Here is a 25,419-nt window from a genome sequence, read left to right on the forward strand (position 1 = left end):
AAACACCGAATTGCACAAAAATGGCATTGCGCACTCCTTTGACTTTATCAATGTACACGTTGACCTATTTTCACTTAAAAAAAATCCCCGAAATGCACAAAAATGGCATTGCGCACTTTTTTAACTTTGTCCATGTACACGCCGACCTATTTTCACTTTTAAAAAAAAAGTCCCAGAATTGCACAAACTTGCATTGCGCACTCCCTTTACTTTGCCCATGTACACTTCGATATATTTTCACTTAAAAAGTAAAAGGAGCACCAAATTCTACAATATCGGCAAACAAAAAATACATAATATCAGTAAAATGCATTTTAAACCAAACAAAAAAAAATAACATAAAAAAGGAAAAACATGTTATACATTTAAGCACTACTAAAAGCAAATATTCACTTACCATGATTTTCGAGTTCGCTTCGTACACCCAGAGCCACATAAAAATCAAAATATCAGTCACACTCAAATGACTTTTTTCAAACCAGGTACTCTTTCTGATCGAACGCTTCACATAGTGACCATCTGAATCTTTCTTCCTACAAACCCATTCAAATCAATCTAAACAGTTTTTACGTTCGACTAGACCCATATCCTTCCTACACTTATAATGGCTACTAAGTAAACCTTCATTTACATACCAGTCAATTAAAGCTCTTTTCCCCTTTCACTCCAAATCGTACAGAAACTTCAAATATATATATATCGCCAAGTTGTTGTTTCATTTATGAAACAACAACTTGGCGATATATCAAACAACAACTTCGCCATAATACAAGGGGTACCTTAAAGTCTACTCTACCCAAAGTCTGTACTCAAAGCAGTCTACCAGAGCTTCCATTAAAATCAGGAGACCCCAAATAGTAGAAATCAACAAAAGTTGTTACAAAACAAGTGCCACCGGCTGAGCGGTAAAGTCGCTGAACACTGGTAGTTTGGTCCGAATCCTGCAAACAGGCTGGCTGTATGCATGTTTTCGTGGTTTTCCTCATGTGTAACGTGTATACGAGCCAGTTCTCTTAGAAAGTCCTTTATGAAGGCACCCCTCCCTTTAGGCAGATAGCCCTTGAGACTTTGCCGTAATTAATAACCTAACCTTACAAAACACATAAACAATGTGGGTCAAATACCAAATGTTCAATTAATAAAGAGGCATAAGTTACTTCAGAATTATGCAGGAACAATGGACACAGCTGCATTTTCGCAAACGTGCATGTGGTTATCTATATTTTGAGGTACCCTTAGATTATCACCAAGCTGTTTCAATTATGGTAACCTGAGTATTTTACAGTGTACGTTTCGGAAACTCTATCATGCCATGATTGGTTGTAATGCATGATCACAGCACTGAATTTGATTGTTGAGACAATATTTATTAGGGCTTATTTCTGCGTTGGATGTCGGTTAGGAAGTACATTGCTTAGTTTGTGCTTTACACCATAAAATAGCTGCCGGTGATATAATTAACCTGAAGTTTCCGTATGATTTGGAATGAATGGGAAAGCATTGATTGACAGGAGATTTAATCGCAATTCAAAGGAATATCTCACCTGGAACAATGATCATATTCGATTGCTGAAAGTCATACGATTGTCATATTTTGAAAAGGGATCACCAACAGCCCAGCAATAAGATTGCTAGGCACTGGTAATTCAAGCCAGGTTCAAATCCAGGAAACGAGCAAGCTGCAAGAGAATTTACATGTTCTTCATCATGTATAATATCAATATGTGCTAGATTCTTTTAAAAAACTCTCCAAGAATGTATCTCTCTCCGGTAAAATCCTAGTATACAGTGCAGCCTTCGCACGACAAATTATCGCCAACACCAAAAATGATCCATCTATGTATACACTATACACTATATACTATCACTATATACATAGTATATACTACGTTTCAGTGCTCCGCAACCGGTGTGCCATGAGTAGGATATAGGTGTGCCGAAATCAAATACATGTATTTGACATTTTGCAATTTTTTATCATGTATTTAATACACAATGACAATTTTTTTCCTTAATAATGTCTATTTTAAATGATTTTATATATTTCACTGTTGTGTGGTTGTGTGTGTGATTGTAAGTGTGTCAGCATTTGAATTTTTTCGGCACTTCCTTGATAACTCGGAACTCTTTGGTGTGCCACGAAATTCCAGATTTTTTGTGCGTCGCAGGTGAGAAAAGGTTGCGGAGCACTGCTATGACCCGTTTGCACCGAATACTAGGATTAAATCTCTCTCTCCTTATGTAGAAAATTCTTGTATGCTTTATCGTAATCAAAATAACGTAACCAACAAATGTATGCAAGAAATAAAAATATAAGTAGTTGGCAGCATTTGTTAATAAACCATTTTAAACAACCCCCCATAAAAAAAAAAATCTGGATATAAACATAACAACGTAATTCAAGAACATGTATAATCTAAGTTGTAATAGTACTACAAACATACTGACAGTCGTTACTCAGACAAAAATTACTTTCGTTGATTTCCGTAACAAATCTCTAATTAAATAATTTAAACATTTCAAACAGGAATGTAACTTCAAATTTAAGCATTAATAACTTACTGGAATTAATTAGAGTCCAGCTGCATTACCAACGCATAAGATTTCATTCAAAATAACCTCGGTTTTGTCTCCTATGACGTCACCACAAAGTGTGGTTAGAATGCAGTTAAACAAATCAGAAAAAACATTTTTAGTCCCGATGCCCAAGCTACATTTATTTTCAAAAAATTAAATGAAAAAATTTTCATTTGATTAAACTCACCACTAATTTCTACTTCAGGTTAAAAAAAAAGAAAGAGAGAGAGATTTTACATTAGGATTATAACATAACAGTTTAAATGTTTTATTTTATTTTGCAAATGCCACGGCTCTCCAGTACTTTTTAACAATGTCCTCATACCGAGACATTTCAATTTAAATGTTCAAAAATCATAGACTTATTGCAGTCATAAAAAATGCAGTATTGTAAATCCACTACTCTAATCTTGCAGAGGTGGTCTCGCAAACTGTCATGTTTGCGAACAAACTGTAAAACACCTATTTAGCCGTCTGATGTTTTCGAAGAAAACCTCTGTCCTTCTTCGAAAACTGGGAATGAAAGTTGTCTTTTCCCACCAGAATCCACCTTCTCTTATCCATAGCACGTTGAATCATATTCTGCTTAAGAAATTTCTTGAGAGTCAGATTAAGAAACAATTTAATCTTATGAAATGAAAGCGGTCGATTGGATGAAAGCGGTCGTTGCATTATAAAAGTTCCTTTCTTAGCCAAAGTATCAGCTTTATAATTTCCCATAATTCCATAGTGGGCTGAAATCCATTGGAAAGAAATTCTGTGTGCCATTGTCTTAAGAAAAGACCTATTGCAGCTTATATATAACATATATTATCGGCCGATGCTATTCGCACCAGCGGTGCGATTAGCCTCTTGAGCTATTCTCACCAACATTAACCTTTTGAGGCCGAGGCTTTGGTAGCAATAAAAGCTACCAAAGGACGGGAAATCTTGAACCGAATGCTTTCTTCCCTTTAAGAAATCACCTCCTATTTGCAACAAAGATTCTTGTGTGTAGTTTAATGGATTCTCAGAGGGGTGCATCTATCTCGCAAAAGGAAGACCTTTGAAAGTGATAAGTGGTTAAAATCCCAGAGACGTCAAATTTGACATTTCACCTCAATTTTCAGCCTGGAAAATTAGGGAAAAAGACATGCCCACTAAAGTGAACAACCCCGTCTTTTCAAAGAGAGGACTCTATGACCACTATAATGGCCATCCCGTCTTCAAAAGGTTAACCACGCATGTGCGTTGAGTTGTCGAATCCGTCATTTGAACCCAATCGAAAAGAAGGGATTCTACGAACACCATCTACGTACGCGAGTGTTGTAGTGAAATATTTTTTTTTAAAGGCGGGTTACTACCTTGGCGTAGTTTATCATTTTTTAAGCGTTGGCGACTTTCAAAAGCTTAGAAAGGAAAATGGGTTTCTTTTCTTATATACACATTTCCTTTTATTAAAGTATATATAAGAAAGGGTAGGTTTTTATGTTCACAATGTTCACCGTTTTCCTGAACGGTTGGAATAGTTTAAGTGACTGATTTTGGAGGGGGTAATCTTTCTTACATATTTTGTACGTCTTAGAATACATTTAGCTTCAAAGATGTGTTTTGCACAAGGACTTTTAATTCATTTCTCTTTGAAAATTGTCTGAGAAAAGATAATAAAAATTAGACAGAGGATTTCTGTATAGAAAATTTAGACATGAAATTAGTTAAACGGGATTAAATCAACTATTAAATGAAGAATTAATCATATAATTAACAATTTTGTATGCCTATTTATTTTTTTTACTGAAATACCTGGCATTTTCAGGACAAAAAAATATTTCAAAGAAGTTTGAAATATTAGTACAAACACATTAATAAATTAAATTGAAATAAATAATTAGATGTAATTTAAAAGACAGAAATAATTTAATGTTAAAGATTTAGATTTAAAAATTTGCACACACAAATGATTTATCAGATTTTATACGGTTTTGCTTCATAAATAACTTTGATTTTGAAATATTGCATTTGAACCTATAAACATGTGTGGATACTGAAAAAGTAATGACTATATAAAAATATTATAATGTTCAGTAAGTTTTCTTATTGAATAATAAATTCTGACAGTCCTATGCTATAAGACTTGGGTCTAAAAGTTTGCATAAAAACTCCTCTGTTAAATAAAAGGATTTAAGTAAGCTCTGTGGCCATTTTGTCAATACATTAAAGAATTTTTAACTAATTACACGTCCTCGCTTGCAATTAGAACCATCATTAAATCCATGTTTTATATAATCCTTTTTTGAACATTATCATGCATGTAGATTGACCTTGTCTTTGTAACTGATAATTATTACTTGCAAATTATTCTTTTGCTGGTGAACTATTAACAACCCTTTCTATTGTTAAGGTTAACAACTTTCGCTCTCGCTACCGCTTGCCTCGGCTAAAGAACAGACGTTCTTTGCCTCGGCGGCCCTGCCGAAAATCGGCGTAACATGCAGGTACCTGGGTTGATTATGCGCATGCGCGAACCTAGGTGGTATGAATATTGGCACCGTCGGTGTGATTATCCACAGCGGATTTCCGGCAGGGCCGCCGGGGCAAAGAACGTCTATTCTTTGCCCGAGACATGCGGTAGGGAGAGCGCATTTATTTCCATAAAAAAAATAAATAGGCATACAAAATTGTTAATTATATGATTAATTCTTCATTTCATAGTTGACTTAATCACTTCTAACTTATTTTATATCTAAATTTTCTATACAGAAATCCTCTGTCTAATTTTTATTATCTTTTCTCAGACAATTTTCACACACACACACACAGATCTTATTTTATTCTCGAGTGTCAAGATGTAGAAACATCGTTTTACTCGACTTCTGATAAAGACCGGGTGGGGGGAGAAAGAGAATGGTGAAAGGAGTGTGAGAGGCGGAAGAAAGAGAGTGAGGTCCGCACTATCGGCGGAGACAATTTTCAAAGAGGAATGAATTAAAGTCCTTGTGCAAAACACGTCTTTTAAACTAAATGTATTCTAAAAATTACCATATTTGAGGGCATATAAGACGCACTTTTTTTTCCTAAATTTGGTCTTAAAAACGTTACTTGCGTCTTATACGTGAAGGACACAGGTTAACTTTCAATACAGAATGCTATTTTTAGCCCGGATAAAGATGTAGACACACATTACTTTTTCTACATCTGCCATAATTATGTTGCGCATGCGTGAAATATCTATCGCCAAAAAGCGCCAAAGCTCGAAGCTGATGTCGAAGTTCGAACAGGTTTGACGGTCATATTACGTCTATGGAGCCTTTCCTTAGCCGACACACGTGTCGGTATCGGTGCTACTCTGTATAAAAGTTTCGGTATCGGTGCTTAAAACTATTTGTTTTAAAAAAAATACCCTGGAAAATACGACTACAGGAAACAAGAGATTAAGCTATACAATTCAGTATAAACTAGAAGTGTTAAACTACGCTAAAGTGCATGTTTCTGCTTTATTTTGTATTATGTTTGATTGCTTGCTGTTCATTCATATATTTATTATTGAAATTTTCATATCATGTTCAAAATAGCTTGCCGTTTGTTAATTTTATTAATAAAAGTATGTTTGGTAATTGCATTCAATGATTGTTTATTTGGCTTTTACGAAACGTGAGAACTAAAAGAAACGACATTTTAAGCTGTGGTATCGCGCTGTCGCGCGGGTTATTGAAACTTTTTTTTCTGGTGTGTGGCCTTCTAAAAAAGGGTGCGTCTTATATGCCATCAAATACGGTACAAAAAATGTAAGAAAGATTTTCTCCCCCCCCCAAATCAGTCATTTAAACTATTACAACCGTTCAGGAAAACGATTAACATTGTGAACATAAAAACCTGCCCTTTCTTATATATACTTTAATAAAAGGAAACGTGTGTATATAAGAAAAGGAACCCAGTTTCCTTTCTAAGCTTTTGAAAGTCGCCAACGCTTAAAAAATGATAAACTGCGCCAAGGTAGTAACCCGCCTTTGAAAAAAAAAAAAAAAAAGATTCACTACAACACTCACGTACATAGTTCGCGTACGTAGAATCAGTACCTCCTACATACAAAGCCAAGGCTCTAGGGTTGCTTGAACGCTCTGACGTCACGAAAGTCGTCTCTCCACTATCCTCATCCTGATATTTTACATGCTGTTATATATAATTTTATTGTTGTGAAGAAACTAATTTCAGACGAATATGAGCAAAAATTTTTATTTTCGGCTAATCCACGAGATACAGCGTGTAAAATTACTTTAAATTTACTTCATAAAAAAATTTTTTGGAACTGAATGACGGTGCAAATCTTCATAACCCTCAGATTATTTTGAAAAATATCATACAATCATCAACAAATATTTCCTCGCAGAAATTGAGCTGGGTACAGGTACCGACAGACGCATGGCCAGAATCTCTGTAGTGATCCCCATAGGTGACTGATTGTTGTTGTACTTAACTGCTAAGCTCTAAGTGCAATATAGAATTCCAAGAGAAATACCTCGCAGCGATGTCCGAAGCTTGTCCACTCCCTTCCCGTGCCACTAGCCTCTCGAGAGACCCACAGAAATGCCCATTGCAAGGTATCAAAATTACTAGTGCCCGCCCTGTAAATATCTTAAAAAAAGTGGATGCCTTACCTTTTTGGCAACCACATGCTTAACGTACATTTACGCGGCCATTATAAAATACAATATTGCTATATACCACTATATACCAGAAGAAAAAATAATTCTATGAACGGATTATTTCATACAATCAGTGTGAAAAATAATGCTTTGGGAAGCCCAGATGTATGCTGCTGATCACAGTGCAACAAGAATTTTATCAATGTTTTGCAAGTGGCTCGTTATCTGCATTATTACAGGTACAGAACCTTTGGAATGGAATAAGATTGTGGGATAAATTCGCAGGAACTTTTAAATCTATTTTCAACGATACAGATAAAAAAAGTTAGTTCCTGTTTGGATCCCTATGAAAAATGTTATTATCATTTTCAGGTAGATTATAAATTAAAATGCTTCTATTTTCTTTCATATTGTAAAATTTTTAGACATTTCTCTGTCCCGTAAGGCCCTTCCTGTCCTTTTCTTACCATTCTGGACAAAATCAGAAAGAAAGGTTTAATTGAAAGGGCATCTTCACTAAGAATCTCTAGTAGACGTGGAACTACCTTCCCAAGTAGCTTTCACACATTAAACTGCAAATTCTATTTTTGTGTATTAGCAGCCTGGCGCTATCTCATACTGCCATCTGGGGAAGGGTGACATTTTCATTTCGTTCCTTGAAATTTCAAAAAATTCCTAGCTTCGTAAAACATCCCGGCAGACATACCCCCAAAAGAATGAACTAAAAAATCGGGGAATGCACTGATGTGTATGTATCCTTGGCATGACAGTACGGCTTATTCCGGAGCGTTCTAAAATTCTGGAACAAAGTGACGAAACCGCCACCTAAATATAAGTAAGTTACTTGCAAATTTAATTTTCTCCTTCCACCGGATGACATACAAGAAGCAATAGCCTGGCTTCAAGATAAGAAGCCCACCAGCGGCAAAATCGCTGAACACTGGTAGTTCGGTCCGAGGTTCGAATCCCACAGACGGGCTGGCTGCATGGGCGTTTTCGTGGTTTTTGCCATGTGTAACGTGTATACGAGCCAGTTACCCTTAGAAAGTTCTCCATGAAGGCATCCCTCCTTTTAGGCAAATAGCCCTCGAGGCTTTGCCATAATCACACACACACATCAAGATGAGAACATTACGAAATTTTTAAAGAATACTATTTCCATTATTGGAAAGATAAAGGCTGCAAAAACCCCAGCAGACAAGTTAAGACTTTGATTGCAGGCAGCTATGATGATAATTAACTTTGCCGAAGCAAAATAGTTTAGTTCCAGAAACCAACACCAGATGGCGACAGGCAAGACCCTCAGCTAACCCTAAACCTCGATTTCAAGACCAGTTTCGAAAACCAGCATTAGATGGCACCGCGTTTAACCCCCAGCTAGCCCTAAACCTCGATTTTGGGCTTACTTTCCACGACTGACAAGAAATGGCGCCACCCAAGCTACTTCAGTTTCTACATTCACCTTCAAGAAGCTTCTTCAGCTTTTCCACCGATCATCTACACTTCTACCGCCTCAGAGGGCGATCAGTTCAGCATTTTCTTTTCTCTTTTTTCTTCTAGCTTCCTTCTGATGACCTCCTCCTACAGGATCCACAAAACCAGGTCCTTCAGGTGTTCTCTCATCGCTACTGGGAAGTACTGCCACCAAGGAGGTTAGAATAGACCTCCTTGACCTATTCTAACCTCCTTGACTGCCACAGTGTAGTCGAAACCCAGCGAAAACACCTTAATATCTTAGTATTTTCTCCTGCATCACTGAGAATGACGAACTGTGGTCAGATAAACTTGTAAGTTTTTTTGCCTTTATTCTAGGGAGCCTCAACTTCTTCCCCCCCCCCTGCAGAAATTCCTCGGTTCGAAGCCTACTTTCGACAAGTAGACTGACAAGACAAAAAATTATCATATATTGATGAACTCTTAGAATTGTAACGTGGAAAAATAATTATTCGTAAATAATCTCTGTATGGTTTAGATGTATAGTAAACCGTAGAAAAGCAAAACACTACCATCTGCTTTTTTGTGCCATTCCAATTAAGAGTATATATGAATCTGACCCATCGAGACGGATTCGCGTTAATTGATTGCCATTAATAACATTTAATATTAAATGAAAACTTTAATTGTATTTCATTATTTTCAGTTGTATTATCATAGAAAAATGACAAAGTGTCTGAAGCAATTAAACTAGATCTTAAAGGCTGTTATAATAATAAATTCTTAAACAATTTACATAGGCCTCGCTAGTACAAATTTATTCATTAATCCAAGTGACGTAAAATAATATTAAAACAATTAATTAAACTAGATCTATCAACAAAGGATGCTATAATAATAAATTTTTAAACAATTTACACAGAGCCTCTTTATTGCAATTTTATTCTATAATCCAGATGATATACAGTAATATTAAAACAATGATTTCCGACATTTTTCAGTTTAAGAAATAATATTTTTAGTTCTCGCATTTAATTCCTAGTGCAGGAAAGAGAACGAAAACTTTAAGAGAAATTTATGCTTTGAAAATTATGGATTATTCTTATTAAAGTAAGCAAAGCAAATATTGTTTATTATTAATTAATGAATTCCTATTGTTTGATTAACCGTATACTATTCTTAAAACTTTAAATATTATTGAAAGTTTACATGAAGATCGTAAATGTAAGACTAATCGTGCCAAAACTAAATATCAAAGTACGAGTATGTTCCTTGGCGTCTGGCTTAATTAAATAAAATCTGAGATCATTTTATATATTATATTAGCATATTTATGTAAATATCATATAATGAACTTTTATTGCAAAAATTTAGAATAGGATTATTAAATGCAAAATAATTTACACTATAACTTCTCAATAACAACACTATCAATTAAACTTTTCAATTTGTAAAATTATGTGTTGCTTAAGGAAATGAACATTGGAAATCATATTGTGAGTTCTTATACGACCATGGTGAGATGAACCAAACACTTCGAATGCGAATTCTATGCAGCTATTGCTATTTTCAGTAGAACCTAGAAAACCTAGAAAGAAATAATCTAGAAACTTTTAGTGTAAAGTACGAATTTTTTTAAGACTTTGCAAATCATTCAACTTGATTTATCTTAATATTCTTTCTGAATTTCCAGTGTCAGAGATTTTGAACTTCTTCCTCTAATTACGGGAAACATTTGCTAGACTTCGAAATCAATATTACGGTTTGATATTCCGTGTAAATGATTTTGATTCAAATTAAAATAACTTTTAATTAAATAAAATTCATTAAAATTTATTTCAAAAAATTGAATTTCTTTTTGACGACGATGTATTGTAATACGATGCTTTATAATTGCGATGTTTTCTCTTCTCCCCCTATGTTTTGTACGGCGACCTTTTTGCACGTTTCAGAAACAAAGTTGCACCAAGGAAATAGCTAAATTCATTAAACAACGAAATGCAGCTCGGAGAAAATTTCAACGCACCAGAAATCCTGCAGACCAAACTTGATGTTAACCAGTTGTTTAACCAGTTGTGTAACGCAGTCAAATCTCAGACTAACGTACAAGCACAACTCGACTGGTCCAAATACCTTACATCACTGTCCACGGATGATAATTCGCTGCGGAAAGCTTTCAAAAGGTATAAGAAATGCTACAACAACATTCAGCCCCTTAACGGCCCCAATAGGATCCATTACACTAAACCTGAGAAAGCAGAACTTATTGCTCAGCATCTGGAATCTAAGTTTCTACTTCATAATATACAGGGTGATCAAAAAGTCAGTATAAATTTGAAAACTTAATAAATCACGGAATATTGTAGATAGAGAGGTAAAAATTGACACACATACTTAGAATGACATGGGGTTTTATTAGAAAAGCAATAATCTGATCAGAAAAGCAATAATTAGCATAACAAATTAAGACAAAGCAAAGATGATGTTCTTTACAGGAAATGCTCAATATATTCACCATCATTCCTCAACAATAGCTGTAGTCGAGGAATAATGTTATGAACAGTACTGTAAAGCATGTCCGGAGTTATGGTGAGGCATTGGCGTCGGATGTTGTCTTTCAGAATCCCTAGAGTTGTCGGTCGATCACGATGCACTTGCGACTTCAGGTAACCCCAAAGCCAATAATCGCACGGACTGAGGCCTGGGGACCTGGGAGGCCAAGCATGGCAAAAGTGGCGGCTGAGCACACGATCATCACCAAACGACGCGCGCAAGAGATCTTTCACGCGTCTAGCAATATGGGGTAGAGCGCCATCCTGCATAAAATCATACATTTTTTAAACTTTTTTTTGGTTCTAATAAAACCCCATGTCATTCTAAGTATGTGTGTCAATTTTTACCTCTCTATCTACATTATTCCGTGATTAAGTTTTCAAATTTATACTGACTTTTTGATCACCCGGTACATGACACAACAACAGAAAATATGATCACTAGCTTTCAGAACAATTACACCCCCAATCCACGCACTGGCAACATACCCACGGTCATGCCATCGGAAGTCCTTGAATACATTCAACGACTCAAGAGGAAGAAAGCCCCAGGGCACGACATGATCTCAAACCCTATGACTCAAAAATTCCCAAACAAGAGTGAGTTCATCTTCGTCAAAATCATTAACCTGATGATCCTGAAATGGCAATATTTTCCTCAAGATTGGAAGCTTGCTACAATAACCCTGATATTAAAGCCTGAAAAACCATCAAACAAACTAACTTCTTACAGGCTCATCAGCCTCCTGCCATGCCTAAGCAAAATTACCGAAGCAGTCATTCTTCAAAGATTGAACAAGCATGTGTAAGATAATAATATCCCCATCCTTTTCCAGTTTGGATTCCGAAAGAATATAGGCACAACAAACCAACTGTACAGAGTTGTTGAAACGATTGCTGAAGGAATAAAAAACAAGAAGATCACAAGTGGAATTTTCTTAGACATTTCCAAGGCTTCCAATCGCGTATGGCTGGAAGCACTCCTCTACAAAATGCACAATCTGGGTTTCCCAGATTACATCACAAACATAACTAAATCCTATTTGACCGGTAGACACTTCGTCGTTCATGTTTTCGGATCGTATTCTACACAACGTCCCATATTAGCGGGCATAGCTCAGAGGGTAACCCCTGGCACCCATACTTTTTAATATTTATATGAACGACATTCCTACAACACAACACGACGCTTGCAATGTACGCAGATGACACAGCGATCCTGACGCAATGTGCATTTGTTGGATCAGTCATACAACGGTTACAAGATCCCATAAACATACTTGAGATTTGGCTGCAAAAGTGGAAAATCCTTGTTAATGTGGACATGACGCATGCCATCTTATTTACCAAGAAAAAGAAGATTGATACAAACTGCCATTTATATGGAGCATCTATCCCCTGCGCTAAGAAGGTCCCTTATTCTCGGGGTGATCCTCAGTAGTTGGACCCCACACATAACATCTCTTACAGAAATTTCGAGCACGTAAAGCAGCACTATTCCCCTTTATTGCTCGAAACAGCGTTCTATCTATAGACAACAAGTTACTCATTTAGAAATCCGCATTGCGTGCCATGCTCTTTTATGCCTGCCTAGTAGGTGCATATTCTTGCAAATCGGATTGAAAGAGGCTCCAGACAGCGCAAAATTGTATATTAAGTGAAATTTCAAGCTCATCCTGGTACATTCGTAATAACCGTATCCATTTTGAGCTCAAAATGGACCAGCTTAAAATTATACATCGTAAATTAGCAAGGATTTTTTTCGAAAGCCAAAAAAATATTTAAAATCCTGCCATTAAAATAGGTAATTACGACATTAATGATCCCGCTAAACTGCAAACGCCCTATGGCTATACTTAATGTAAATATTGATCAATGTTTTCTTACTGTTACCTGCGTTATTATTCAGCACTTGTATTACATTTTGTAACTATGCTTATTGTATTATGTATATATCTCCTCTCATATATGCACATATTTTGTATTTTGTTTGACAGGACCAGTGTCAATTTAATATTTCAAATCGCTCAAACTTATCCATTATTTACCCGCCTTTTTATTCTTTTTCCCCTTTTATATTTTTCACCGAAGGAGTTACACCTACTTCTTGTTTATTCTTCCAACTCTGTTTTATTACACCTTTTAAATTCTTATCTCATGTTACCTTGTTATTAATAATTTAATGGTAATACCTTGCTTAACTTTATTGCCTTTTTATTATAAAATAACGACTTATCTTAAAGTTATTTGTGACAAAATTTATTAAATAACTTGTTACTTAAACCTCTTCTTATAGCTCAATTGTTTTTAGAAATCTTCTTTGTGTTAATGCACACATAATTAGTAATTTTTATTTTTTTTCAATAAGGGTGGGGCTTACGGCCCAGGTACCCAGGTGTATACACAATTCCCCGTGAAACACAGAGACGTTTTCGCTTTGAATTATTCATCTGCGACGTTTTCATGCGCGAAGTTTTTGCTGCGTTGCTTTCGGCGGACGGGACGCCAGAGGGCATAGGTAGCTAGTTGCTTAGGGCACCAGTTTGGATGGTATCATCTAACCTGTTCTTGCAAGCGATGATTAAATTAATAAAAGTATATTTAGTTTTGAATTATTAGCATGTTTAATTTATACTAGCCGAAAACTGTAATCATTGCTCTGAAAATATTGGAGCTGGGCCTACTCTGTTGCACTTGAGGTGTAAAATTCTCTTTCTGTAACTTCTGCCATTGTTTCAGCTATTCTTTTCAAAGTAACAATGTGTAAAGAATTTTCTTGAAATTAAGCATTTACAGTAAGAGTTAAATGGCTGTGTATATATGTTATTAATAGCAAAATGTTGCTGAAAATTTTACTTGTGATACGAAATAACGTGCATTTTCTTCCAAGGTTAAATTCCGAATAAAGGGCAAGAACTTGCATTGAAAAGAAGAACCAAGCGGTGTTCATTTGTGTTTCAACAAAAGATTTTTAATTTATTGGGTTGATTTGAGAGGCAAAATTGTTAACATGACTGAAAGAAACAGACTGCTCAATATTGTTTGTGAGACATCACGTGACAAAAGGTGCAGATATGCCAACGAGAAAAACGAATATCATGATCCACGACTCCTGCTGGGAAACTGGAGAGAAGAACGTGCTCGAGAAGAAGTGAGAATTTACTTGAAATTTATGCAATTGTCTTCAGATTTCTTTCGTATTATCTGTAAATTTCATTAGTATTATTTGTTTTTTACGTCTTTTATTTCTATAATTTCGATAATCCATAAAAGAAAGCCAAATTGCAAGGGTGAACAGCAACGAAAAATTTATCCAGGCGAAAAAGGCAACCTTAATTCCCCGTAGATTTTCAATTTTTTTATTTAATTTAAAAATTTTAAAACTTATGAAGTATTTCTGTTTTTAGAGATACAATGTGGCGGAGATAAAATATTTATTTCTTTAAGAATAAAAGTGGTATTTTCGGAGTCAAGGCTGCAAGAGCGTTTTCGTGGCTTTCCCTATGTGTAACGTGTATACGAGCTAGTTCAATTAGAAAGCCCTCCACAAAGGCATCCCTTCCCTTAAGCACATAGCCCTCGAGGCTTGTTGTAGTCACATAAACCAAACCTAAGGAAATTATTTCTAAAATGATTCTGTGTGAATGATCCCCATTGCATTACCAGTGAAGAGGTCTTTGGCCAAGCATGATGTCGTGGAGCTGCATCATCCACCATACTCTCCTGACTTGGCCCGCAGACTTCTTTTTGTTTCCCAAACTCAAAACTGTGATCAAAGGAACACTTTTTGTGGATGTTGAAGACATCAAGAAGACCGTGACATCGACATTGAAGAGCCTTCCAAAAGAGGACTTAAAAGTTGTTTACACAACTTATACAGCCGAGCACAGAAGTGTATTACGGCAGATGGGGATTACTTCAAAACATATTAAAAGGTTACGTTTTTCACATCATCTGTTCTGGTGTTATTAGAACAGTCCTGGAAATTAATAGCCAAACATTGTAGCAAATGATGTTCGGCTACTGGATGAATTGAAAAACATCCTATTCCACTCGATAAAACTGGCTCAGTTGCCAACAGACGGACTAAAAGTATGACCGGAGTAAAAACGGTTTGGTTGCTATTTTGAAAGAAGAAATCAGTCATGAGATAATTGCCATTGTATCATTTATCAAGAAGCGCTTTGTACGCAGGCATTTCTAAAAGAAATTTGCAAAGTTATGAATTGTTGATTAAGATTATCAACTCCATTATAGCTAAAGCCCTTAATCATCGTTAGTTTAAATAATTTTTAGTTGAAATGGAGAGTGAGTACGAAGATCTTCTGCTGCATAATACTCATGTTGTTCAGCACGTTGGTTAGCAAGAGGAAACATTCTGAAACATTTAGCGCCCTTATTAACAGAAATGTAAGCATATCTCCATGAAAAGAATGTTTATAATCCAGAACTAACGAACGATCAGTGGATCAAAAAATTTTATTTCTTGGTAGGTGTTACGTCTCATCTACAGGGAAAATGAAACACAATTTGTCGATGTTAGAAGATATTTCATTTGAAAACAAATTATGTTTTTTTGCTCAAGAATTTGAAAGAGAAACTTTAATTCACTTTCCATGTCTGTTGAAACATCGCCAAGAAAATAACTGTGATATTGACATTTGATATTTCAAAATAACAGTTCTAAAAATATGAGAGAAGTTTGCTCAGAAGGTTTTAGGAATTCAAAAACAGCAAAGAAACATTAGTCTTTGTTAAAAAAAACCTCTTAATACTACTGTAGCAGAATTAAATTTTTCTTTCTTTAATATTGATATTGGCAATTTTGAAATCTAATTGCTGGATTAAAAAAAAAAGAATATATGCAGCTCTAAATTTGCACGTCTTTGATATAGAAACATTGGAGGAAAACAAATGTGAGCGTAGTTTTCACAGCACAAGTGGTCTGCTTTGAAAGACCTGGAGGAGTAAAATATGTTGATTTTTGACACATGGTCCTGAATCGTATAATCAGCTGAAAAAATTAGCCTTTGCTGTTTTTTCCTTATTCGGGTCAACATATTCATGCAAATAATAATTTTCAAGCATGAGCCTTATCAAAAATATATTGAAAAGTCGTCTTATTGACGAAAACTTTGAATCATGCTTAAAATTAAAAAAAGAGCAAGGCCATTGTTCACATTAGTATTTGTTCGTCATTATGATGATTTAAGTTTTTGGATATCTTACAATTTTATTTGGCTCTAGTGTAGAATTGGGTGCCCTTTCGATTAACGACGAATTTTGTTAAATTTTGAAGATGAAACCTCATTTCTGGTTACCACGATAGTTGTAACTTTGTTTTAGTTTCCTGATTTTTTTGAAAATGAAAACAGATTGATGTGTACATGGGCAAAGTTGAGGCAGTGTACAATGGCTAGTTTGTGCAATTCTCTGATGTATTTTTAAGTGAAAATAGATCGATATGTATACGGAAACAGAGTTTGTGCAATTCTTCGACTTCTTATTTTGGTTTTGTGTAGCGGCCATCTTAAAATTGTGCCTTTCCTGGCCCCAATTTTGGCGTCAAAAAAGAATCGCCAAAAAACAAGGGGCACCCAATTGTAAACTTTTACCTTTTATTTTATCAATAAATGATATCGTTATTAAGTGCAATTTCAAGTTTTATTCGACATATCTATATAGTTTAACTAAAAATTTGAGTTAATTTTAAGAACTGTTGTGGAGTGGTTAAAGACGTAGTTTTGAGAGTTGACAAAGATATTTTAATATGGTTTGGACATACAGAGAGGATGAGCGAACGAAGTTACGAAGCGAATGTACAAGACAATTGTGGATGGGAGAGTTGGAAAAGGGTTGACCTCATCGAACGTACGTTGATCAGATTGAGGACATTCTTAGTAAAAGCCAGTGTAAGAGTAACCTAATTAAGAGAATACCAATAGTATATCTACACTGGTGTGCAAAAATTAAGGACGAAGTCAAAAAAATAGCATATCAGCTGAACGAAGAAGCAGAGCGGACAGAAAGACCAATCAGGAGATTAAGTAAGGTGATGTACGGTAGCACATGCGCAGATATGCAGGTAGACGTAATGGGGGAGTGTCTGAGTAGTATAAAGCATGTTGTCGGTGTAAGATCAGTATTTCTGGCAAAGAGATTGCACGCCTTATAGCAGTTAAAATCACACCGAGTTGCTGCCTCAGCGAGAAATGGCGAATAATCAATCTGTTAGACGACATCTGGATGCTTTTACCCGAGGTCGAATCAATGGGAAGTTGGAGGAAAGCCGCAGTGTGACAAGTGTGGCTGCAGAGTTCGGAATTGCTCACAGCATCGTTTCACGACTTTGGAGACAATTTGAAACTACAGCAACAGCTATCCGGAGGTTTAGTAGTGGTCGTCCACGAGGAACCACACCCGCAGATGACCGGTATATGATGTATATTGCCTTACAGGCCAGAAGAAACAGGCGGCAGACAGCGGGAGAAATCGCTAGACACACGACACAGGCGACTGGACGACCGATATCGCGTTTTACCGTGGCCAGAAGACTGCACGGTGGTGGTCTGTTTGCACGACGCCCTGTACGGTGTGTACCTCTAACTTCTGCCCATCGGAGAAGGCGTTCTCTGTGGTGCCGGGAACACCGGAATTGGAGAGACAATGAATGTGGACGAGTACTCTTTACAGATGAGAGCAGATTCAGTCTGAGTAGCGATTCTCATCGCATACTCATCTGGAGAGAGCGGGGAAGCCGCAATCATCCCTCGAACATCATTGAAAGGGACAGGTATGGAGGTGGCGGTGTTCTCGTTTGGGGAGGCATCATGCTTGGTAGTCGTACAGACCTTAACATCTTCGATGCAGGTTCAGTCAACGGGACCCGTTATTGTAACGAGATTCTTCTTCCATATATGCATCTTTTTAGAGGCGCTATGGGTCCGCAATTCCTTTTCATGGACGACAATACACCATGTCATCGCACAGTAGCTGCCGAACAGATCTTACAGAGTGAGGATATTGAACGTATGGATTGGCCGGCACGATCTCCGGATCTCAATCCCATCGAGCAAGTATGGGATTTTCTAGGCAGACGCTTGGCAGCTCGTACCTTACCACCAATAACGATTCCGGAGCTTCGATTGACGCTGCAAGACGAATGGGCAGCAATGCCTCAACAACTCATTGACACCCTCATTCTCAGCATGGGCAGACGCTGTGAAACCTGCCTAGCAGTCAGGGGAGATCATATCCCCTATTAAAGACCGGATGTTTCTTGCTGGACACCCATCACAGGGATGTTTCGGCCTTCAGTCGCATTGCGCTCCATGCTACTTTTTCAATAAAGCTTCTTTTTATCCCTCTGATTTCTCTTTTAGTAAGTGTTGCTTACATTACTCATGTCCTTACGTATTGGGGATCTTACGGTATTAAATGTGTTGATTTGGAAAGCTTTTGTACAAAGTTATATTGAAAAAAACGTCTCGTCCTTAATTTTTGCACACCAGTGTACCTACATAATTTAAATTAAAGAAATGTGGCTCTCTAAAGAGATTTCAATCGCTAAAATGTTGATAATTGGCTCTTTTGACTAATGAGTTTGCCGACCACTGATTTAAACAAATGCTGCTGAGTTACATGGCCATACAATGCCCTTGAAGAAAATACATTGGAATTATGTTTTTACAGAGCACTGGATAGCATAAGCTTAAAAATTGTACTCTATAAATTATAGCATTATTTATTGGGTAGGTTGGTGAGTAATTTTAGTTTGCACAAAGAGATAACGTTATGTTCGTTTTGTTAGTCTTCTACTAACCTTATAATTTTTTTATTTTGAGATTTGGCAGTTGAATCTTCAATAGAACAAAATTCCACACGTTTTTAATGACAACTGTTTGTTTACGACCAGTTTTAATACGGTGTGCAAAAATAAACATTTTCGACATATTTTACTTTTTAATTTTAATAAAGGAAAGAAAGCGGCTGAAACTCACAAAGAAATATATGGAGTTTATGGTGTTGATTGCTCAACAGAACGCATGTACCAGAATTTGTTTAAAAAATTTCGCTCTGGATATTTTTCTATTGAAGATGACCAACGTTCTGCCATCCTTCAGAAGATGATGATTACAAAATTAAAGACATAATTAAATCAAATCGTCATATAACTGTGCGAGAGATTGTAAAATGATTAACTGTATCACACACAGCAAGTGAAAATCACATAAGATGTCTTGGACTCCTTAAGAAGCTCGATATTTCGGTTCCGCATCAATTCAAAGAAATTCGCTTAACATAACGAATCAACATGTGAGATATGTATTTCAAATGTGATGCAGTCGTCCCTTTTTTCAAACAAATTATTACCAGCGGGGGAAAATGGATCGTCTACAATACATTAATCGAAAAAATCGAGGTCCAAATATGATGAATCCGCACAAAAGATATCAAAAGCTGAATCACATCAGAAAAAGATTATGCTCTCAGTTTGGTGAGGTTACAAAGGTGTTGTGTATTTTGAGCTGCTTCCAAGAAACCAAACGATCATATCAGATGTTTACTGAAAACAACTTATGAAACTGGAGGAAGCAATCAAAGAGTAAAAACCAGAATCAGCAAACGCAAAGGAATTGTATTCCGTCACGGTTATGCAAGGTTTCACACATATTTAGCAACATATACGAGATTATTGGAGCTTGGTAGGAAAATGATATTGCATCCTCCATATAGCCTCGACCTTGCACCATCGGATTATCATTTATTTTGAAGTTTACAAAACTGCTTAAATGGTAAAAATTTCAGTGACAACGATGGTGTTAAACTGCACTTGGTTAATTTGCTTCTGCTGATAAAGACCAGAAGTTCTATGAGTGCAGAATCGTGAAGTTACCAGAAAGATGGTAAAAGGTAATCGAACAGAATGGAAGGTATTTGACTGATTAAAGTTCACTTTTTGTATACTAAAAATTGAGTTTTATTTCACGCTAAAAAACCGAATAACTTTCTTGCCAATCCGATACATCAATTTTATAGAAACATATACTGTACCATATTTTATAGGAGCTTTAGCAAAATATATACAGGTATCAAAATAAGCTTTACCGTGAAAGAAAAAATTCTAACACACAGACAGAACAAACATCAGTGTAAAAATGATCAAAACGTGATGTGGGGTCCGTAATTTGTGCCTATTCACTGAAAACTCATTATAGAAATTTTTGGAGCTGAAGCATTACTTCCTTAAGTACGAATATTGGTTAGAAGGATGCAAAAAGTGTGTTTTCTAATGGATACTGCATGTTTTGTACTATCAGATTTAGTAAATGATTTGCTTGCCTATTCAACTTGAATAAGTAAGACGAATAAGAAGCACACTTTTAAGAAGAAAGAATATTTAATATTAGATGAAATCGTTTTATTTCTAAATAGTTTTATTTTTTCCCTTAGGCTGCTTATGAGCAATCACTTTTGAAGCAGTCTAAAAGAGACCTTCCTGTGCAAAAGATTGAATTATATATGGATATGCTGAATAAACCGGTAAGAAGTTTTTGTATTATGAAACCACTATCAATAACACTTTTTTTACTAAAGGCTCACTATTGCCCAAATGTGTAAAACGGCTAAACACTGGTACTTGAATTAAAATCTCGGCTAATGGGCTGGCTTCATGTAAGTTTTTGTGATTTCTTCCATGTGTAACGTGAATACAAGTGAGATTTTGTTATAGAGTCCTCCCAGAAGGCATCTTTTCCCAGCAAAATAGTCCTAGTATGCTTTGCTATTATCAAAGAATTCAAACGATCCAATATTTTATGAAGCTAAATGCGGAACAAATTCATGTAATACACAGTGACCCAAAGCCGAGGGCATCAAACTTTCAAAATTGTGAAAATTCTTAAGTCAATATTAATGGCAAATGGTATTAGTGTTTGACAACCCTATACTGTTACAATATATCATTTGTAATTTCATTTGTAGTCCATGATATTAGCTTTAAGAGCCATTTGTCTGGTGCAAGACGGAGATGAATTTTCCGCAAGCAGAACGAATTTTTGTTATTGAGCATTTCTTCTTAATCATTTTTTACAGAAAAGCTGCTGTAAATTCTGCCAAGGTGGACAGGATTGGTCTTTTCCTCGACGTAGCCAAGGCTTTCGATCCTGTCTGACTGCACGCACTCATCTACAAAATTCCCAACCTTGGTTTCTGAGATAACATAAAAAACCTAAGTAAATTTTACTTGATTAATAGATACTTCGTCATTGACATCTCAGGTACATAGTCTACCCGCACTATTTTTGCTGGTGTGCCACAACGGGCATTATTAGAGCCCATATTATTCAATATTTATGTGAACGATGCTCCACGCATAATATATGCTGATGATGACATCTCAGGTACATAGTCTACCCGCACTATTTTCGCTGGTGTGCCACAAGGGGCATTATTAGAGCCCATATTATTCAATATTTATGTGAACGATGCTCCACGCATAATATATGTTGATGACACAACGAGCCTTGCTCAAAGTACATTCTTTAGTGTAGTCATCTTACATTCACAAAATCACATACAGGTAATGAAGATCTGGGTAAAGAAATTTTCCATTTCTTTCCATTTCCATCCAAACAATATCGAAAAAGCGATAAATATCTTGTTCACAGAATAAAAAGAAAAGAATATTAATGAGAATCTCAAATGTTATAGACCTGCTCTTCCGTGTGCTTTACTTTGGGATGATCTTCATAAATTTTCTATCATGGAATCCACACATTACATATATTATTAAGAAGTTTCGAATAGGTAAAGCTAGACTCTACCCCTTAATATTCTATACCTCCAAATAGCGTTCCATCTATTGATAATAAGTTGCTCATTTATAAATCCATTCTGCGTCCCATGCTATGTTATGCTTGTCCAGTCTGAACCTACTTGCAAAACAGAAAAAAACTATAATCTGCTCAGAATAGTGTACTGAGGCAAATTTTAGATTCCCCTTGGAACATTCGTAAAAAGGAAAGATATATTGAGAATTATAACGTGTCCAGCTAAAGCTTATTATTATCAACTAACTAACCATTTTTACGAAAGATAAGGAAGAATCAACAGTTCTGAAATAAAAAATCTGTAACTACTATTTTAAAAATCCAGTCAATATCAAAACGCGAAGGGCCATCCTAAATACGCAAATAATTATGTAGAATATGTACATAAATTTTGTATTAGGTTATTATCGTGCACTTTTTTGAATTATCTCCGCATTTTATTATTGTTTACTCCCCAGTTCGATGGCTTTCTATTGCAGATACTTACGTATGGGGTTGCATGCTGATTTGTTTTCTATCCCTATACGTTATACGGTCTCTTAAGTTAACTGAAACAAAAAAATTGAGAATTTTTGATTGAGGTTTTGATTTGTATTAGGGCTTACATCCCAGGCACTCAAATCTCTAACGCTGTTTCCATTATATACAATTCTTCATCATAAGTAGCAAAACTGCTGCCCGCCTCTTTTGAGCTTGAACAAAATGGACGACTTCTTGAATAAAATATTATAATCAACAAGAAAGAAAGTGAGGAAGGTGCCATTGTAATCAAATTTATTCGTTACGAAACGCTTAATCCCAAATATTCGTTCTTCTAGGGAAAACTCATCTCTCTTGCACCAAATAAACGGGTTTAAAACCAATAACATAAACTACAAATAAAATTTCAAATCATTACTAATTGTAAACTGTAGTGATGGCATCCATTGAAAAAATTGCCATTAATATCTATGGAGTTTCCATGACTTTTCAAAGTTTGATGAAGACGATTTTTGAATCACCCTGTATTAACCAAGGTCGGAGCATTACGTCACTACCTGCTCTCTGACCAACGGGATGCAGATACGTATTCCCACTACAAACACACAGGCATTCTGTAAGCTCATGGTCAAACAGAAGCACCTCTGCCGGCAGCTCATCAAAATTATGGAAAAGCTAGCCAGTCTCGGCACGGACTACTGCGCAGCAGAATAAATGACCCTAGAGTGACCATTACAGCAGGAAGTATCCTCTTTTAATGGCAACAACTGGAATACTAATCGTTAGCACTTTACAGACTATCACTACATCTTTGTCTTTAATCGTAACTTGTTATTTACACAAATGCAACTTGTTATTTACACAAATGCAACAATTTTACTGCCAAGGTATACCACAATTGTTTGTAATCAATCATTCATTTTCAATAATGTACTCACGTATTTGAATTACTGTTGTCTTAAGGGTTCTCTAGATCATGGTGGACGTGGTGCTATACTAATTAACCTTATGGTAGAGGTATAGTGCCCACGTCCCCCGTTCCTTATCCTTATTCTTATTAACCAAGGTGTCGCAAAAATGTGGCTATAGACTTTATTTCTTTAGAAATCCTAATTTTAGATCTGCACATTCGATTTAAAAAATGTTTTAAAACTAAACAGGGCGTTTGATGAAAACAGTTCCCAAATTGTAGGTGAAGTATAAATAAAAAATTTTAAAAAAATTCTGAAAGCTTTCAGATTTTATATTACGCCCAAAGGAACTTTTTTCTTTCATTTACGCACACAAACAGGTTTCAAGAACATTTCGGCAAATGTCCCTTTAGCCTAAAAATATTTTTAAACGGCATATCTTTAGAATTTCCGATAGACAATCTCTCGCGCTTATCTTTTGTAAAAATGGTTAGTTAGTTGATAATAATAAGCCTTAGCTGGACACGTTATAGTTCTCAATATATCCTTCCTCTTGACGAATATTCCAAGACGAATCTAAAATTCGCTTCAGTACACTATTCTGAGGAGATTATAGTTGTTTTCTGTTTCGCAAGTAGTTCCAGACTGGACAGGCATAACATAGCAGGGGACGCAGAATGTATTTATAAATGAGCAACTTATTATCAATAGATTGAACGCTATTTCGAGGCATAGAATATTTTAATTAAGGGGTAGAGTCTAGCTTTACCTATTCGAAACATCTGAATAATAAATGTAATGTGTAGAGTCCATGATAAAAAATTTATGAGGATCACCCCAAAGTAAAGGACTTGCTTAGCACATGGAAGAGCAGGTCTATAAAAAATTTGAGATTCTCATTAATATTCTTTTCTTTTTATTCTGTGAACAAGATATTTATCGCTTTTTCGATATTGATTTGGATGGAAATGGAAAGGAATGGAAAATTTCTTTACCCAGATCTTCATTGCCTGTATGTGATTTTGTAAATGTAAGATGACTGGTCTAAAGAATGTACTTTGAGCAAGGATCGTTGTGTCATCAACATATATTATGCGTGGAGCGTCGTTCACATAAATAGTGAATAAGATGGGCTCTAATAGAAACTCTTGTGGCACACCAGCGAAAATAGAGCGGGTAGACTATGTACCTGAGACGTCAAAGACGAAGTGGAAATTAATCAAGTAAAATTCACTTATTTTTTTTATATTATCTGAGAAACACAGGTTGGGAATTTTGTAGATAAAAGTGCGTCCAGTCAGACAGGATCGAAAGCCTTGGCTACGTAGAGGAAAAGACCAATCATGTCCATCTTGGCATCATAATATTTACAGCAGCTTTTCCGTAAAAAATGATTGGAAAAAAATGCTCAATAATAAAAATTCGTTCTGCTTGCGGAAAATTCCTCTTCGTCTTGCACCAGACAAATGGATCCTAAAGCTAATATCATGGACTACAACTGAATTACAAATGATATATTCTAACAGTGGTTGTCAAACACTAATGCCATTTGCCATTAATATTGACTTTAGAATTTTCACAGTTTTCGAAATTTTGATGCGCTCGGCTTTGGGTCACTGTCTATTACATAAATTGGTTACCCATTTAGCTTCATAAAATATTGGATCGTTTGAATTCTTTGATAAAAGCAAAGCAAACTAAATATTGAGTATAATATCAACATTCACATAAATATTGAATAAGATGGGCTCTAATAGAGATCCCTGTGGCACACCACCGAAAACAGTGCGGGTAGACTACGTACCTGAGACGTGAATGACGACGTGTCTATTAATCAAGTAAAATTTACTTCTGTTTTTTATGTTATCTGAGAATTGTTTTTCCGCGCAATGATGTCATTGCTCGATTTGAAATCGTTGAGTTTATTAATCAAAAATTTGCTAAAGTTTTATAAAATATGAAAAATACAATAAAAGAAATTCGAGCTTCCAAGTGCCCATATTCGAGTGGA

General features: G+C 35.8%; 2 protein-coding genes across 2 annotated transcripts in view; one reads left to right on the plus strand and one right to left on the minus strand.

The window, feature by feature from the left end:
* The window catches only part of LOC118186474 (uncharacterized), a 154,214-nt gene extending 151,542 nt beyond the window's left edge, over window positions 1-2,672 (minus strand). Inside the window, exon 1 of the mRNA XM_085812652.1 lies at window positions 2,563-2,672. The gene's annotated coding sequence lies outside the window, so the exon portion shown is untranslated. The remainder of the gene's footprint in view (window positions 1-2,562) is intronic.
* Window positions 2,673-14,195: 11,523 nt separating this feature from the next.
* LOC118186477 (cilia- and flagella-associated protein 161-like) overlaps window positions 14,196-25,419 on the plus strand; it is a 29,075-nt gene continuing 17,851 nt past the window's right edge. The window contains exons 1-2 of the mRNA XM_035356577.1: window positions 14,196-14,336; window positions 20,639-20,728. Coding sequence (XP_035212468.1) covers window positions 14,196-14,336; window positions 20,639-20,728 — 231 coding nt within the window. The remainder of the gene's footprint in view (window positions 14,337-20,638; window positions 20,729-25,419) is intronic.

The sequence above is a fragment of the Stegodyphus dumicola genome, chromosome 3, assembly GCF_044657685.1.
Source record: "Stegodyphus dumicola isolate Sdum_Otavi_A_Nest chromosome 3, ASM4465768v1".
Taxonomy (NCBI): Eukaryota; Metazoa; Arthropoda; class Arachnida; order Araneae; family Eresidae; genus Stegodyphus; species Stegodyphus dumicola.